The 19,038-nt window shown below is 35.1% G+C and overlaps 1 protein-coding gene across 9 annotated transcripts in view; it reads right to left on the bottom strand.

Moving 5' to 3' along the window:
- The window catches only part of LOC138306039 (sodium- and chloride-dependent GABA transporter 2-like), a 93,440-nt gene that overhangs the window by 32,802 nt on the left and 41,600 nt on the right, over nucleotides 1–19,038 (bottom strand). For 8 of the 9 annotated variants that reach the window (XM_069246371.1, XM_069246370.1, XM_069246374.1 and 5 more), the window contains 3 exons: nucleotides 14,770–14,805; nucleotides 4,246–4,291; nucleotides 3,142–3,318 (listed from right to left, as the gene is read on the bottom strand). In XM_069246371.1, coding sequence (XP_069102472.1) covers nucleotides 3,142–3,232 — 91 coding nt within the window. In that variant the 5' untranslated portion in view covers nucleotides 3,233–3,318; nucleotides 4,246–4,291; nucleotides 14,770–14,805. Of the gene's footprint in view, nucleotides 1–2,741; nucleotides 2,763–3,141; nucleotides 3,319–4,245; nucleotides 4,292–14,769; nucleotides 14,806–19,038 lie in introns of those variants that run through there. The other variant, XM_069246379.1, reaches the window with a different exon arrangement.

The following is a 19,038-nucleotide window of genomic DNA, read 5'->3' as shown; positions in this document are numbered from 1 at the left end:
GTCATGTCCACCAATATGCCCCTCCCCCATCTTACTCAAGTGTTTTAGAACTAGGGTCATGTCCACCAATATCCCCCTCCCCATCTTACTCAAGTGTTTTTAGAACTAGGGTCATGTCCACCAATATTCCCCCTCCCCCCATCTTACTCAAGTGTTTTAGAACTAGGGTCACGTCCACCAATATTCCCCCTCCCCCCCATCTTACTCAAGTGTTTTAGAACTAGGGTCATGTCCACCAATATGCCCCCTCCCCCATCTTACTCAAGTGTTTTAGAACTAGGGTCATGTCCACCAATATGCCCCCTCCCCCATCTTACTCAAGTGTTTTAGAACTAGGGTCAGTCCACCAATATTCCCCCTCCCCCATCTTACTCAAGTGTTTTAGAACTAGGGTCACGTCCACCAATATGCCCCTTCCCCCCATCTTTCTCAAGTGTTTTAGAACTAAGGTCATGTCCACCAATATGCCCCCTCCCCCCATCTTACTCAAGTGTTTTAGAACTAGGGTCATGTCCACCAATATGCCCCCTCCCCCCCAATCTTACTCAAGTGTTTTAGAACTAGGGTCATGTCCACCAATATGCCCCCTCCCCCCATCTTACTCAAGTGTTTTAGAACTAGGGTCATGTCCACCAATATGCCCCCTCCTCCCATCTTAATCAAGTGTTTTAGAACTAGGGTCATATCCACCAATATTCCCCCTCCCCCCCCATCTTACTCAAGTGTTTTAGAACTAAGGTCATGTCCACCAATATGCCCCCTCCCCCCATCTTACTCAAGTGTTTTAGAACTAGGGTCACGTCCACCAATATTCCCCCTCCCCCCATCTTACTCAAGTGTTTTAGAACTAGGGTCACGTCCACCAATATGCCCCCTCCCCCCATCTTACTCAAGTGTTTTAGAACTAGGGTCATGTCCACCAATATTCCCCTCCCCCCATCTTACTGAAGTGTTTTAGAACTAGGGTCATGTCCACCAATATGCCCCCTCCTCCCATCTTACTCAAGTGTTTTAGAACTAGGGTCATGTCCACCAATATGCTCCCTCCCCCATCTTACTCAAGTGTTTTAGAACTAGGGTCATGTCCACCAAAATGCCCCTCCCCCCATCTTACTCAAGTGTTTTAGAACTAGGGTCATGTCCACCAATATGCCCCCTCCCCTCCCCCCCATCTTAGGGTCATGTCAACCAATATTCCCCCTCCCCCATCTTACTCAAGTGTTTTAGAACTAGGGTCATGTCGACCAATATTCCCCCTCCCCCCCATCTTACTCAAGTGTTTTGGAACTAGGGTCATGTCCACCAATATGCCCCCCCCCCCCCCACCCCATCTTAGGGTCATGTCCACCAATATGCCCCCTCCCCCCATCTTACTCAAGTGTTTTAGAACTAGGGTCATGTCAACCAATATTCCCCCTCCCCCCCATCTTACTCAAGTGTTTTAGAACTAGGGTCATGTCCACCAATATGCCCCCTCCCCCCCCACCCCATCTTAGGGTCATGTCCACCAATATGCCCCCTCCCCCCATCTTACTCAAGTGTTTTAGAACTAGGGTCATGTCCACCAATATGCCCCCTCCCCCCATCTTACTCAAGTGTTTTAGAACTAGGGTCATGTCCACCAATATGCCCCCTCCCCCCATCTTTCTCAAGTGTTTTAGAACTAGAGTCATGTCCACAAATAAGCCCCCTCTCCTTTTTATCAAGTGATTTAGAACTATGGTAATGTCCACAAATAAGCCCCCTCTCCTTTTTATCAAGTGATTTAGAACTATGGTAATGTCCGCAAATAAGCCCCCTTTCCCTTTTATCAAAACTTTTAGAACTAGTGTCACATCTATAAGCTCTAGCTCTCTGTTTTCGTTGATTGTAACATTACAACATGAATGTAAAGACTCATCAATCTGATTTGGATTTTTAAATAAATATTAACACAAAAATCCCTGATTTTACTCTGATTAATAAAGGTTTGAATGAGTTTTATCCTGTCAGTGAAGGGAGAAAATATAAGTGGAACCCCTCGCTCTAGTATTAAAAAAAGTCATTTTGTGATGTTTCTGATCAAAAATCTGACATAATTTGTATCTCATAAATATTGTTCAAGACGAGGAAATCATCTGAAATATGGAGGAATCATATCCCTGTAAAGGTCAATTAAAATAATGATCATTGTGTTTGTTCATGCCCAATATAATACTGGCCTCGTTACCGATATATGTGAAGCCATGCCTTCTGTGTGTTCTGTGTAAGTCTTCGATTGATTAGCCGGTAGCTTATTGTCAGTATAGGTACATTATGGTAAGAAGATCAACTATGGAGTATACTTTATATACATACATCTCCTATTATCTGTAGTTATAGCATTAGGGACACTTCCTATCAAGGTTGTTTTACACTTTTTCACAACAATTGTTTATAAGAATAACTAGAATAATAAAGAAATTTTCTTTTTTTTTAATTATTTTTTATTATGGCGAAGAAATGCCAAGAAATAGTAATTTTTTTCTCTTATACTGTTCACTTTTTGTATAAAATACAGACTGCTTTAAAGGCAATATTACATTACTATAAATAGACTTACCATCTCGCATTCCTATAGAAGGCAGACAGACTGGGTAGACTGCTTTAATGGCAAGGTTACATTACTATAAATAGACTTACCATCTACCATTCCTATAGAAGGCAGACAGACTGGGTAGACTGCTTTAAAGGTAAGGTTACATAACTATAAATAAACTTACCATCTACCATTCGTATAGAAGGCAGACAGACTGGGTAGACTGCTTTAAAGGTAAGGTTACATAACTATAAATAGACTTACCATCTACCATTTGTATAGAAGGCAGACAGACTGGGTAGACTGCTTTAAAGGTAAGGTTACATAACTATAAATAGACTTACCATCTACCATTCGTATAGAAGGCAGACAGACTGGGTAGACTGCTTTAAAGGTAAGGTTACATAACTATAAATAGACTTACCATCTACCATTTGTATAGAAGGCAGACAGACTGGGTGGACTGCTTTAATGGCAAGGTTACATAACTATAAATAGACTTACCATCTACCATTCGTATAGAAGGCAGACAGACTGGGTGGACTGCTTTAATGGCAAGGTTACATAACTATAAATAGACTTACCATCTACCATTCGTATAGAAGACAGACATGCCGGGTAGACCGCAATAAAGGCAAGTTGAAGGAGATTCCATTTTGCTGTAGGTTCTCCCATGGTTGAGTGTGATGGTTGACTTGGTGACGAAGGTTGGGGGTTATAAGGTCACCAGTCGAAGGTCAAATTGATCAAAATTAGTAAAGCTGAAATGAAAATCAAATTTTTTTTTTAAATCAACAATTAATTTTCTATATCACAACCATGCACTCTTAGGTGTTGGCTATGTTTTCCATTAATTAATTAAATTGCATTACTTAACATACTGATGACGGTGTATTCTGCTTGAACTTCCGACACAATCCCATACTGTTTATTACATCCTACACAACGACCACATAAGTACGTAACTGGGATGTAAGTACCTTATTCAGTACATAGGTATCTCAGTAACTCTGTCACGATTAATATATAAAACACTTATTATGTCCGATTCTTGGAAATTCTGAAAATTTCTTTCGACTTTCTGAAAGATCTCTAAAGTATTTTACTAATGTCTATGATGTACTTCAAACAATTTCATTATATTTTACCCTGATCTGAACAGAAAAACAGTTCAGAGAACAGATTAAATAATCAAATGAATGAATGAATGAATGAATGATTGAATGGTTGAGTGAACAGACATATGCATGGATAATTGTTGAATGAATTGAATAAAGATATAGTTGAGTGAACAGACAAATGAATGAATGAACAAAGAAATAATTCAGTGAATAGACAAATAAATTGAATCAATGAATGAATTGTTGAGTAAAAGACAAATGAATGAATAAACAAAGAAACAGTTAAGTGAAAGAAGTAGTTGCCTTAATTAGCAAAGAAAGAGACAAATGAATGAATGAATAAATAAATAAATTTTGATGAATTAACAGCAGATAAAGGAATGAATGAAGGAAGATTGCACAAAGATAAACAAAAAATAATCAATTGATCAAACATATATAGAGATCGGTGATTAAATTTTCTAACCAAATAGGTGATCCCAAAAGTCACGAAACATCGTAATGACCTAATTAATTTAATCTTAATTACCAAATAATAATTATCCCCAAAAGCATTAAAATACATACCTAACTGTCACGTGCGTCGTTCATTCATGACTTTTCTCATCATCTTCTGAAAATGTAAAAATTTGACATGTAAAACCACACCAAAATTTCCCTTGAGTGGTTTAACGTGACGGTGGTTTTTCCGTCATTATTCAACAGTGGCCTCACAGTGTACATCTCCTTCGTCAATCAGACAGGAAGGACGTGAGTCAAGAAATGACTTCAGATTGAGGAAGACATTCAAAATTATTCTCCCCACTATTAAACCACATATTTAGTTCATATATAACCACAAAATGTTACCTCAATTATTTCTAGATGCAGTATACATATTAAAACAGCATCTGAATAACTGCACTCCTGAAAATCCATAAGGATTCAAATTTAAAGGAACACTTTCAGACTCTGAATTGGAAGAGTCCAAACACGTCCTCAGGGGTGAGTGGAGTTAAATATCAATGATACTGTATTAATTTGCTCAAATAAACAGTAAAACATGTTTATAATAAACATGCTTACAACAAATACATTGTAATAACATGGTAGGTGATAAAGCACTATAAAAGGGGCAAGAGCTATACAAGAAGACACAACATGAATATACTGCAGTCTCCCAAAACACACCTCACACTTCATACATCCTACACACTGCATATATGGGAGGCCGTCCTTACAGGACCTTAGTTGTTTATAGGACATTAACTTAATCTAACAAACAAACAAATCATTCCACATCATGGTTCTCATAAGATATCTGCATTGTGTGTGTAACGAATTATGCTTATAACGAAGTGATTTTGTTGGTCCCCAGGGGTTCATTATAACCCATGTTTTATTGTATATAGTCTGAAAATGATTTTATTTTATTTCAACCAAATAATGAGCAGAAAGAATACATGTACAGTGTAACTTTCCAAAACCGAACCTTCTCAAAACGGATCACCTCTAGAAACCGAACATGGATGTCATGTACGGAATGAATTCCTCTTTATTAATAGTATATAAAACTTCCCAAAACTGATCCCTCCCAATTCCGAATACCGGTCCAATTTTGAGATCGGAATAGTCAAATGTAACTAAAATACACTTCTGAAAACCGGCCTTACCTGAGCGACACCGGTAGATTGCATTGAGGTCTGATCAACCGACCGTGAAATACACCTGTACCATAGTTGTCGCATGCCATGGCCGGGGGCATGTGTACAGATGTGAAGGCTATAGGTACACGGTAATTATACCCAAGATTGTGGTGTAATTATTTAATCATGTTTATTGTTTTGATATTTAACGAAGGTCTACCACATGCACGTAGTTTGTTTACTGTCGGAAAACAAGCACAGCTAGTAATAAAGAGAAAATTTCGTATTCAAATCACACGTTTTTTTTTTATTTACATATATGTAGTTGTCGGATTACGTAAATTATCTGTATGAAGAAGCCGAAGCCATGTATTATTTAAGACAATGACTGATCGACTGATCATCATGTAATCAGACCATATGATTTGATTCTTGACGTAACTTGAAGCGATCGGCTGTATAGACGAGAGCATCCCCAAGAACATTCACGCAACTAACTAACGAACTAAACTACGTTTATATGTGGTAACAAAGTCAAGATTGTTGTAATCCATTCCTTTTAAACGTATGATTCTCTCTTTTGTGATAACATTCACATTAACAATCAATATCGGTCAGTTTTAACGAACACTAGGCATACATGCGGTACACTAGTGTAAAAAACGACTTCCCATCGAATAAATCTGGATCGTAATGATCGGTATTAGGTTCACTTCTCCAAACCGAACCCTCTCTAAAATGGCCGAAATTATATGCACCGATCATGATCGATTTCGGGAGGGTCCACTGTATACAGTAACTCTCCATAAGTGCATAAACTTTGGACTTTGGCATCAAAAGCCATTGTGTATTATAATAAATATTCGTGATGGGGTTCAAAAAACCTGTACATGTGGTAGACATGCCCTGCTATATATAATACACATCAAGTACATCTCATACTCTGATATGTTATACTTTACGACTCTTTAATATTTTAGCATTGATGTTACTATATTTTTTTTTTTTTTAATATTTTTTTTATTCATTTTTTTTCCAAAAAATATACACATCACAACAAATACAGAAGATACATGGAAGACAAGTACAATAGGAGTTACATTAGTAGAGTTATTTTAAATTGAATATTTTAACTTAATTGGGGTATGAAAGAAATTTTGTTTGCAAGCTATGTGAATCTGCTTTGCGGATTCTCACAAATGTTTGCGAACAAAATTTATTTTCATCATTGGTTGGTACCATTTGATTGAGGTCCAAAAATTATTTTAAACTTCATTGTGATATGAAAGAAATTTTGTTTGTAAACTGTGTGAATCTGTGCAGCGAATTCTCACAAAAGTTTCCCAACAAAATTTATTTCATACAGTGATGAAGTTATAAAATAGTAACATCAATGCTTATAATCAATTTTTCAGACTTCTTGATAAAATAAGATACGTTTAAACATACAATTAAATTTATTTTCCAATTTTTTTTTTTCAAATCAATATGTAATGTTGACTTTTCTATTGTGATGTCATGATAACGTTGGTTTACGAAGAAAAAGAATCTGCCAATCTGAAAGTTCTATTAAGTACGAAAACATGTAAAAATTAAATATGTGAACATGAAAGACATTTTGTGATCCTGAGGGTAGGATATCAAAGAATGTTTTTCATCACAACTTCATGTTTTATCAAAATTTTACGACTTTGATATTAAATCATTTTGAGAAATATGTTAGAAGAAAATCACTACTGCAAATCAATTCTCCATACATGAAAATTGCCTTATATTTTTAACGCAGATCCCATTTTTGGCATTCTTTAATTTAAAACTAAAAATAATAAAGATTCTGAAAATAAAATTAAAATTCACCGAGCACATAGTAATTTTGTTAACGCTGTGATGTTACGAAGCAATATCGCCAAGTAGCCATATAATACAGCCTTGGACGACATGAAAGTATTGCATTGGATACCACACTCATAGGCAAGGGAGAAATATGGTTTAATTAAGTTGGAAATCTTATGTTTTTATCCTCTTGATAATTAAGACACAATCATCTTTATGGTTGGTATCAGTTGATCGAGGTACAAAAACTATGAAGGTGCCCAGTGCAGTTTTGTACAAATGTACCCTCAGTAGGGTTTTATGATCTTTCTATTATGTGGTTACACATGTAAGAGAACGGACTCATTAAATATTCACCTCTGTATAAAGGACACCTGTCTATCAAGGACATTTTTTATATAGGATACCTGTCTATAAAGGACACCTGTCCATATAGGACAACTGTCCATAAAGGACACCTATATATATATCATCAATCAATCTCATTTTGTGCAATTAACTATAAAATTGAGATCTGTATAAAGGACACCTGTCTATAAAGGACGCCTGTCTATAAAGGACACTTGTCTATAAAGGACGCCTGTCTATAAAGGACACTTGTCTATAAAGGACGCCTGTCTATAAAGGACACTTGTCTATAAAGGACAGACTCAGTAACTTCTTCAGTTGATACAATTCACCTTATATTTTACCTCTGTAAAAGGGACACCTGTCTATAAAGGACACCTGTCTATAAAGGATGCTTTTGCTGTGTCCTCTGGTATCTATTATATACAGGTTCGACTAAAGCAATAGTGTACTTTATAACACAGACTGTGTTTCAGTGATAAACTCAGCTTTATGGATTCCGAAAGCTTCGCCAAATTAATTATTGCATGGAACAAATTTTAGCAAGGATGATCAATTTAATAGCCACTTTCAACAAACGCAAAACTCTTTATTATTCATAATTCATGAGCACAGGGATAATGAAAATATAACTGAAGTAATATAGCGATCAAATTCACCATATTTAATTGGTTACTCATTTCTTGGAGTGCAATCTTTATAGCTGTTCAGAAACGGTTTATTTGGCAACAACATGATCTTAGTTATAGCAGGCTCCAAGAAATAGTTTTCAGAGACTTAAGATTGGATATCAAACTACCTCACTTTTAAAGAGCAACATAATCTTAAGTTAACAAAACACCCCCATTTATAATCATTATATTCCATTATAAACCCTGTTTTTGAAATCATGAAAATTAATGACTGAAAAAGGTCAAAGGTTATAGTTAAAATCATAAGTACGCTTTTGGAAAATTAAGCTTCTTAGAAATAAAGCATTAAATAAAATTTAAATATAAGTAGGTTCAATTAAGGATTATTATCAAAACAGATATATTAATTTTGATGGTACTTTTTATCTCAGCATTTTTCCATCAGTAAACATCAAAATTTTTCTAATGTACCATTTTTTGTACCATTGTCAACTTGAGTAATCAGGATTTTACCCTCCATCTTCCTCACTGTTATATTTGACACTCGATATTATATATTGATATTCTTTATTTGATATTTAAATTCTCTGCAATAAATTGGGATTCATCAGGGATTTCAAATATAGACTCTAAGTGAATTGTCCCTAAAATTTAATAATAAGATCTTCCGGCTTCAGAACTGGAAGAGTTCATTGTGTTTTCAGAGGTATGTCCAGTTAACAAAATACAAACTATAGTTATTTGTTATTTCATCTACTAAAATACATCCATCTATTATTTAAGCAGCTTCAGAAACTCAATAGATCATCAACCCACATAAATCTTCCTCGTGTCTATATTGAATTGTAAATTACTCTATAGTTTCCAAATTTACCAATAAACTTTCTTTTCTGCACATAGAGTAGGTAAAGTACAGGTTTTGGCAAGCTGCCTGGTAACAGGAATGGAAGGTGGATAACATTCTGTTGAGAAGATTCTAATTCACAACTTAGGGTCCGATGGCCAGTCTAAAAGTTACAGACAGCTAAAATGTCATACGGCCATGTCATGAATATCGTAAGACACATTTGTAATAAAAGATATCACCTTCTGACTGACTTTTCCGCTACTGCAAGGTCCCTCTATAAAGGTGTGGGAAACCAAATCAGGTACGACCGACCATCGATTATGTCTTGTCAAAAATTATTCCGATCAAACACGGCTTTGACACATACCTGGGTGTTAGTAGGGGATGTTATTCTAGCTGTAGACGTCCAGTTTTTAACTTTTTAACCATTATTTAATCAGATAGATGCATTTGAATCCAATGTTGACAATTTCTCGGCTAAAATCGAGCGACATTTTGTAAACTACCGCCGCGCATGCGCCAGTCTCCGAGAACATTACTTGTGAGGCCCCATGGGGGACACTCATATATGAGTCATATGAAAGGAGTAGGTCTAAAAATTCGGGTATTTTGGCGATGTCATTTTTAAAATGAAATCAAATAGTAAAATCACTAAAATGAATACACAATATTTAAGTTTCTTTAAGCATTCTGAGAAATGAAATGGGTAGTAAGAAATTAATTTAAGATTAAACAAATATATATAGGCCTATATAAAATAAATAAATGATTTGTATCAGATTTCTTTTCATAATTAATGATATATTTCTTAAGTAAATGACTCTTATCTTGTCTGATTCCAATATGTCTTGACATATTGTCCATGATTTTTTATTGATTTTTTTTTTTGCATTTTTTAACAATGCACACAGTACATGTATATTTATAAATTGTAGAACGCATGGGTAATACAATTTTGACTTTGACATTATCATTTAGAATGGAAATTTGTGGAAATATTCTTATAAATTCTAGCATCAGAAACTATTCGTGATTTTCTCTGTTCTCATATTTTTTATAATTCATAAATGAATATGTCAATACATATAATCTTTATATACTTATAATCAATATCAATAAAATTTCATACACGTGCATTTCTTCTGTCGATACACAAGCCACATTTTATATAAATTATATTCTGCATTTCCAAATAACTTTACCATGTTAATGTGTGTTGATGAAGAAAACATCAAGAATATCTTCCATTTCCAATCAATCAGAATTTAATTTGACATCAAAGAAAATCACCTACAATTCAAATCAAGTTTAAACTTTATAATTAGCTTGGTTTATTATGTTTAATGTTGTAGGGCTTACATGTACATGTAAACAAACTACAGAAAAATCCTGCAGTTGAGTTTTGAGAAAAATGGAAACACATGTATGCACTTTCCAAATAAATGTAAATTCAATAAGTTTGACATAAAAGATAATAATTAATCATTCTAAAAATAAAAACAATAAAAAATAAAACTTTCCAAAAAATACAGATGCTGATGATGAATTGAACAGTTTTTCAAACAAACTATGTTTTTTTTTTTTTTTTTTACATCTTTTTAACTTAAAGAATAAAATAAAAAAAGTTCTTTTCCTCTTTTTCATGTTTTTATATATATTTATAATCAAATTGCTTGTCTATCCATTGTATGTGTTGTATGAACATTTGTAGGCCTGCAAGACATAATGGAAATATCATCACCCCTAATGGGCCTCACAAGTAATGTTCTCGGAGACTGGCGCATGCGCGGCGGTAGTTTACAAAATGTCGCTCGATTTTAGCCGAGAAATTGTCAACATTGGATTCAAATGCATCTATCTGATTAAATAATGGTTAAAAAGTTAAAAACTGGACGTCTACAGCTAGAATAACATCCCCTACTAACACCCAGGTATGTGTCAAAGCCGTGTTTGATCGGAATAATTTTTGACAAGACATAATCGATGGTCGGTCGTACCTGATTTGGTTTCCCACACCTTTATAGAGGGACCTTGCAGTAGCGGAAAAGTCAGTCAGAAGGTGATATCTTTTCCGCTAAAATGTCAACGGCCATGTCATGAATATCGTAAGACACATTTGTAATAACACTATTATTATGACATCATATGTAGTTTTGACGTCATAGTCTATATATGACTTCGCATGATTGTCTCAGTAGACGGAAACATCACATCCGAGCCATGATTTCTGCTTTTTTATATAGAGATGAAATTAAAAGTTTCGCTTATATTTGCATTTATATTAATAACAGTTATGTGATAAATAGAATCTTACACTAATGACTATGTAATATGAAATTTATCAAAATCGTAAAATAATTTTTTGTAAGATCCTCTATGTAGGAAATAAAAGCTCTCTCTATGATCTTTATAAACTAAGCCAGGAAATTATTGATGCATCATCATTATGATGTGTCCTACATTTTGTGACGAGGATTGGGGTTGAGTGTGGGGTTAAGGGAAGGGCCACGACAAAAAAAAGGAGACCTACTACAAGGACATATATATGCCATTGTGAATTATCTATTTTGAAAAGTTATAACATTTAGCATAAAGTATTTACTTCTTCATACCTGAAATTTCATAATGGACTGGTCTAGTCTTTGATTTAGAAGGGTCTATGTGTAATTTCAAGCGTGAATGAGTTAAACCATTTGTGTAATTGATTTAAAATCTTATCGACAGAAAAATATGCTGAAATTGACTATAGATAATTTCCGAGCACTCTAACTGTGTTAAGTGTTTCTGTCGACATGGTGTTACACCTAACACCATCTAAATGTGCTACATTTATGTTAATCAATTTTTTGGAACATTTCCCTCTCTGATACGAACGTTTAAGGGTGGGGCAGAATTTTTATCAGCAATTATATTAAAATTTATTAATGAATCCAAATTACATGTCTAAGAGATCCGGAATACATATCCCCTGTCTTATATATATATACCTGGAATCCCTTAATTTTGAAAATGGATTCTACCTCTGTTTCATTTGGAATGTTCCAAATTGTTTGATAGGGTAATCAGGTTTTATTAGCCACTAGTCGGGACTCTCTCTATGATAAGATAACATCTATATGGACTCTGCATACATTGATTAAGTTAAACAAAGGGACAATTAGTCTAGTGCTGGGATACACCAACAATACCGTGAAGTGTTATTTACTCTAGACGTCTGCCATTTCACCGTTATAATATAGGCGTGTGATAACAAGGTCTCGTCTGAATTCTAATGCTACATTTGTCTCAGATTTGTTACATGTGATTTTAATGGATCAATTATTTTGGTAGTTTAGTGAAAACCAACATACTTTGGCATGTGATTGAATTCTGCAGATTTGGATAGCGATATAAATTGCCGAAAATATCCAAAGAAAAATTGTTTTGGGCTTATCTAAGTATAAGTTGTCGAATATTTTTTAACTGGTGCTTTGAAATTTTTATCGTACTTCCTAAAATAGATCTATATGATGTGATCCTATGAACACTTACACTTACCGAACGTTCATTAAAAAGATCAACTGTAATGGGGACATAAATTCTTTGAATTTGGTCAAAAAACCAAAATCAATGAAAATTAAACCCCCACAAAAAAATAATGATTCACAGTAACCCAAATTGCACAGTAGAACCAGAATACTCTAAAGCTCGAAATTTAATAACCGTGAAAAATCATTAGGGCATGAAAATGTTAAATCAATTCATCGCGAAAGTAAGTCAGTTTGAAGTATTGCTGATTTCAGCTTTCTATGATATCATGTAAATATCAGATTAACTGAGATTTAGGATTTCTTAATCTGATCTCCGAAGCCTTGATAGACAATCTTCATTAAGAATGGAGAATTAATTCAACAGAAAAATTCTAAGCAAATAAAAGTCCAGATATGGTCTGATGGCCAAGCCTTTTTAGCTCATTGATTATCCGAACTATAACTGCAGTCAGTAGTCTATTGAAAGCAAAAATGCACAAGCATATTTTTTCAAATGAATACATACAAATATATATACGGTACACTACTTCATTTTATGGAGACATATCAATGTCTCATCATCTAGTCATTTACTTAAACATCCTATTAACAGCTAGGGCCATATAAGGACATATGCCAGAGTTAAGAGGTGGAGTAAAGTCAGAGTGCCAGGAGAAAAACCATCAACCTATAACCACTACTTGGCAACTGCCTATAACATTGATTTCAAACTCAATACTATTGAATGGAGGGCTTGTGATGGTATTGTTAGAACATCCTAACCACTAGACCACTCATCAGCCCTTTCAATATCCAATTTATTGGAATTTAATGATAAAATGATATAATAAATAAGTCTATATTGTGAGAATATTTACAAACAACTATGTTTACCAGATTATATTCAAAAAGGTATGAAATCATCCTCCCAACCACCTATTGTTTAGGTTATATTTAAGGCCTATATAATGTGAAAAATAATAAAGTGTTATAATATGACTCCCGGCTTCAATTCATAACGTGTATGATTAAACAAAACATGATAATTCATTGAAAACTTTTACTGCTAAACAATTTCCTGTCATCTTAAAATACCTGCCTAGAGAAAAAGCAATCAAATCCATCTGCGGATTAGGATTTGATTAGAAACCATAGCAACATATCCCTCCGACCATGTGACCAGGTGCTTGTAAACAAAACGGGAGATGAGGACTCCGGAGACGAGTATTTGTGGTGATCGGTTGATTGTTGACTGTAAATTATTTCTGTTTGCGCTGTACACAGAGCACTTGTCACAATAAGATCCATCTTTTCCATTAGCTCTCCAGTAAACCTTTGATCACTGGAAATATTGTTCTCTATCAATCTCGACCAATCAATATCGTTCTCTATCAATCTCGACTAATCAATATCGTTCTCTTCTCTATCAATCTCGACCAATCAATATCGTTCTCTATCAATCTCGACCAATCACTATTGTTCTCTATCAATCTCGACCAATCAATATTGTTCTCTATCAATCTCGACCAATCAATATCGTTCTCTATCAATCTCGACCAATCAATATCGTTCTCTATCAATCTCGACCAATCAATATTGTTCTCTATCAATCTCGACCAATCAATATCGTTCTCTATCAATCTCGACCAATCAATATTGTTCTCTATCAATCTCGACCAATCAAATCAAACAGCTTCAATCAGCTTCTCATTGAATCACTGATTGACTTGATAGAAACCTAATATAGTAAACCAGGTTTTTCTCTGAGTACTCCTTACTTTTTTCCATTTTTAAAGATGTTCCACCGCTGACAAATGGTGTTTTTTCACTATCTAAAACAGGAGCAGACGATTTAGTATTTTTCTTCGGTTACAAAAAATACTTACTTTACACCATTATCTCCATTGAAAAGGTCAAGCTCCTAATTTTACTTCAAGTTAAACATTAGAAAAATAATTATTTGCATCCCGAAAAAAATCCGTGGCACTATATCCTATATGGAATGAAGTACTGATTGCGCATGCACCAAAGGCAAAATAAATTATTTCATATTATTTTCTGTGTTAATTAGACATATATATATACACGATTAAACACCAATTATTGTTAAAATGATGAATATCATTTATGCTCTGTCGGCGGTGGAGCATCTTTAAGCATCCAGGGCGCTTATTGGGTTGAACATACGGTATATATAAACAATGTTGAGTAGGTATCAAACAAGACAAAAATCTCCGTTAAATTAACACCATAGATATCAGTTTGTATGGTAAATTATTAGAATAAAAGAAACTTACATAAACAGTAATCTGCCCTTTCTAGCATCTTCATATCTGCAAATAAATAAATAGAAGAATAGATAAATAAAATAGATAAATAAATAAATAAACCTTAAATAAATCAAATCGGAATAAATTGGAACACTCTTAACATTGCTCTTTATATCACTTCATTATTATAGTCACCCCTTAAATTTCATGATGAACCCTTCCAGTCTTAGAATGAGAATAGACCAAATGTGTTTACAGGGGTGATTTTACATTTACTTTGGAGAACACTTTCTAATGACTTCAAACTCACTTATCAACTTATCATTCAATGACATAATTCTGTTGATGATTTATCTTAAATCTCAAATCATATCTTACATGCAAACAGTATATGTTCACTCATTCACCCCCTGAAATTTCATAATGGACTGATCTAGTCCATGATTTAGGAGAGTCTAAATGTGTCATCAGGGGTGAATGCATTAATTAAGTCAGTTCTGCTCCTAGTCTGTATCAGAAAAATACATGACAATAGGATTAGTTCTATATTTAGGAAAAGAAATCCAAAATGTCAAAGTCATGACATTTGTCGACAGAGTAATCTGACATTTTGATAATAATCCAAGCCATCACCCAATTATCCCATGTTATAAATGTTGTGATATATACCAGTGTTACCGCTATGGGGAACCTGTTATTATGGCTTTTACACTTCATCATATACTATATTTGTCAGTGAACTGCTATGTTCAATCCTGATTCGTGAGATTTAAAACAGAGAAGTTAATTACCATAGTAACATCTCCTAATACACAGTAAGTTACCATGGTAACATATCCTATTTATTTCATAAAATGGCAAATTACGAAATATAACTCGATCAGTAATGGACGAAACATTATAGTATGATCCAATCTAAATGGACAGATATTTGGTTTATATTATATTATTCATCTTTTAATAATGAAAATTTACAATGACAATTCATGGGTTGATAATAAAATACTGAAGATTGAGCAAATACCATGGTACATGTATTGGGGAAGAATCATCGTCCTACAGACAATACCTGCGCCATGAAGGTTTCTGATTCACAGCCCAGAGGTGAGCCACTCTGACCCTCCGGTGGAGGGCTAGATGTAGAATGTCAGACACCTTAACCACTCAGCCACTGAACCCAGAGACAGAGGGTTAGTGGTAGATTGTCAGACACCTTAACTACTCAGCCACTGTGACCCAGAGGTGGAGGGCTAGTGGTAGAATACTCAGCCACTGTGACCCAGAGGTGGAGGGCTAGTGGTAGAATGTCAGACACCTTAACTATTCAGCCACTGTGACCCAGAGGTGGAGGGCTAGTGGTAGAATGTCAGACACCTTAACCACTCAGCCACTGCAAAAGTGACTCAAAGTTGGAGAGCTAATGGTAGAACGTCAGACATCTTGAAAACTCAACCACAACAACCCAGCAAAAGATGGTCAATGGAAGAATGTCCCAGGGTTGGAGAACTAGTGGTTCAATGTCTGACACTTAACTTAACAACTCAAACATCAGAAGAATCAGAGTATTCCTACTCTGCCACTAACAGATCCTCTCATCATGTTTCCAATACCAAAAGCAGATAACAAACTTTCACAACACTGAAGGATTAGCTGCTCTGAACACTGTACATGATCAGGGCTTATCTCTACACTTGCTGTATAGCTTGCAGTAAGCCAGTTGGAAAGATTATCAAACAATTAAGACTTAGATTCATTGTCTTAAGTCTCTCATTGTGATACACAAGATTAATAAATCTGATGTGCTCTCTATAACAAATAACACTAAAATAGTATTTAGTATCCATGACAACTTTAAAAGAAGATTGATTGTATATAAGCAGACTGCAGGTACATGTATTATAGATGTAGGACGATACCTATGGTATCATAGATCAGATATGGCCTCCATGAAACCAACACTCAGATTTGATTCAGTATCCATGACAACTAACACTGAAATCTGATGTAGTCTCCATGACAACTAACACTGAAATTTGATGCAGTCTCAATGACAACTAACACTGAAATTTGATGCAGTCTCCATGACAACTAACACTGAGATTTGATGCAGTCTCCATGACAACTAACACTGAGATTTGATGCAGTCTCCATGACAACTAACACTCAGATTTGATGCAGTCTCCATGACAACTAACACTCAGATTTGATGCAGTCTCCATGACAACTAACACTCAGATTTGATGAGTCTCCATGACAACTAACACACAGATTTATACAGTCTACATGACAAAAATCACCCAGATTTGATGAAGATTTGCAACAACTAACATTGAAATTTGTTGTAGTCTCCATGGCAACACCCAGATTTTATGCAGTCTCCATGACAACTAACACTCAGATTTGATGCAGTCCCCATAACAACAAACACTGGTATTTAATGCAGTCTCCATGACAACTTATACTGACATTTGAAGCAGCCTCCATGACAACTAACACTGAAATTTGATGCAGTCTCCATGACAACTAACACTGAGATTTGATGCAGTCTCTATGACAACTAACACTCAGATTTGATGCAGTCTCCATGACAACTAACACTCAGATTTGATGCAGTCTCCATGACAACTAACACACAGATTTTATACAGTCTACATGACAACTAACACTGAGATCTGATGCAGTCTCCATGACAACTAACACTAAGATTTGATGCAGTCCCCATAACAACAAACACTGGTATTTAATGCAGTCTCCATGACAATTTATACTGACATTTGATGCAGCCTCCATGACAACTAACACTTAGATTTGATGCAGTCTCCATGACAACTAAGATCTTTGCCAGCATTTCACTTTACAAATAAGCCATAAAACGTCATCAAACATTCAATTAAAGTCCCTATTGACTAATAAGCATTGGATTTTTTTTGCCAGATGTATGGCCTCAGTGACAAACAAGATTAAGATGATACCCATGTGTTGTTTGGCCTCAAGATTGTCAAATCTCACTTCAGGGTTCTGACACAGCAATGAGTGCAACAAGAGTCCTTATGTCACTCTGAACTCTGATTCAAAGATAACACAATTGTCAAAGCTTCACTGGGGTGTAAAGGAGAAAATCTGCTAACACTCATGGCTATTGGACAGATTTATTTTCTCTCCAAGTAAAAACATATGTCAGTTACAGGGTTACATGCAAATCGACCTACAACTAAAGGTGAAGGTCGCGGCACCGAAATTGTTGCTGCACATGTGACGTGGATACACAATTTTCTGATAATGAAAATACTGTATAGCGGGTATTTTCACAACATAACTTTTTCTCATCTTCACAAGACATGGGTATGATCACAAAAATTTTATCTGCGAAATTTTGAGAAATGGTTAAATCATGAATTTTTCAAGATCTAAAATCTATAGTATAGGGATAACTGAACTCAAAAGAAATTAAAGACAATGATTAACATTAAGACAGTTAGACAGGACAAGCACAGACATGGACATTTCATAAAAACTCCCTCATCAGTTTTATTGTAACCTGTGTATCTATATCATCGTTAAGTTAACCATACTATGTAACGTGTGTATCTGTTCCATTATAAAGCTAACCATGCTCCATCAGCTGTAGCTAGGCCTGGTGTAGCTGTGTTGAGCCCATTCATGAACACATCAGGCAAACATCTGGCCACCAAGAGAATTTCTCCACAATGACAAACCTGCCTCCATGTGTGCAGTGTATCACTCTCCTCCATATAATTACAACATAACTGTCTGATTAGCATAAGTGCCTCATTATCCCCCCTCCCCCCATCAGCTGATCTTTGGGGTAGGAACTACAAGTCTGGTCTGTTCTATTAGTACCTTCGTTATAGCTTATAGCAACAAGCAGGTTCATTTAAGGACATGCCAGATTTGTTGGTAGAGGAAAGCCGGAGTACCTGTAGAAAAACCACCGACCAATGGTCAATACCCGGCAACTGCCTCGCATGGGATTCAAATTCCCTGATGCATGTATATTTCAGTGTATTTCTCTCATACTAAGTTCTTAATTATTGTCTCTTAAAATACAGTATTTTAACCCATCCACCTCTAAAGACAAATTTAGGCTGTTCTAAATCAAATACTAGTCCATTGTGAAATATCAGGGGTGAATGAATTATATCTACAAAACCTTACTAAGTTCATCAGCTCAGAACTTTTCCTGGGAGCTTTTTAGGATAAATAATGAGCCCCATTCCCAATGAAAATTATTTCAAATTTTATTGAAATTCCCAATACAGGTTAATACAAAGAATT

This window comes from Argopecten irradians, chromosome 13 (genome assembly GCF_041381155.1).
Source record: "Argopecten irradians isolate NY chromosome 13, Ai_NY, whole genome shotgun sequence".
NCBI classification, from domain to species: Eukaryota; Metazoa; Mollusca; class Bivalvia; order Pectinida; family Pectinidae; genus Argopecten; species Argopecten irradians.
Note: the sequence above shows the minus strand (reverse complement) of the source record. Positions and strands in the feature narration are given on the sequence as shown.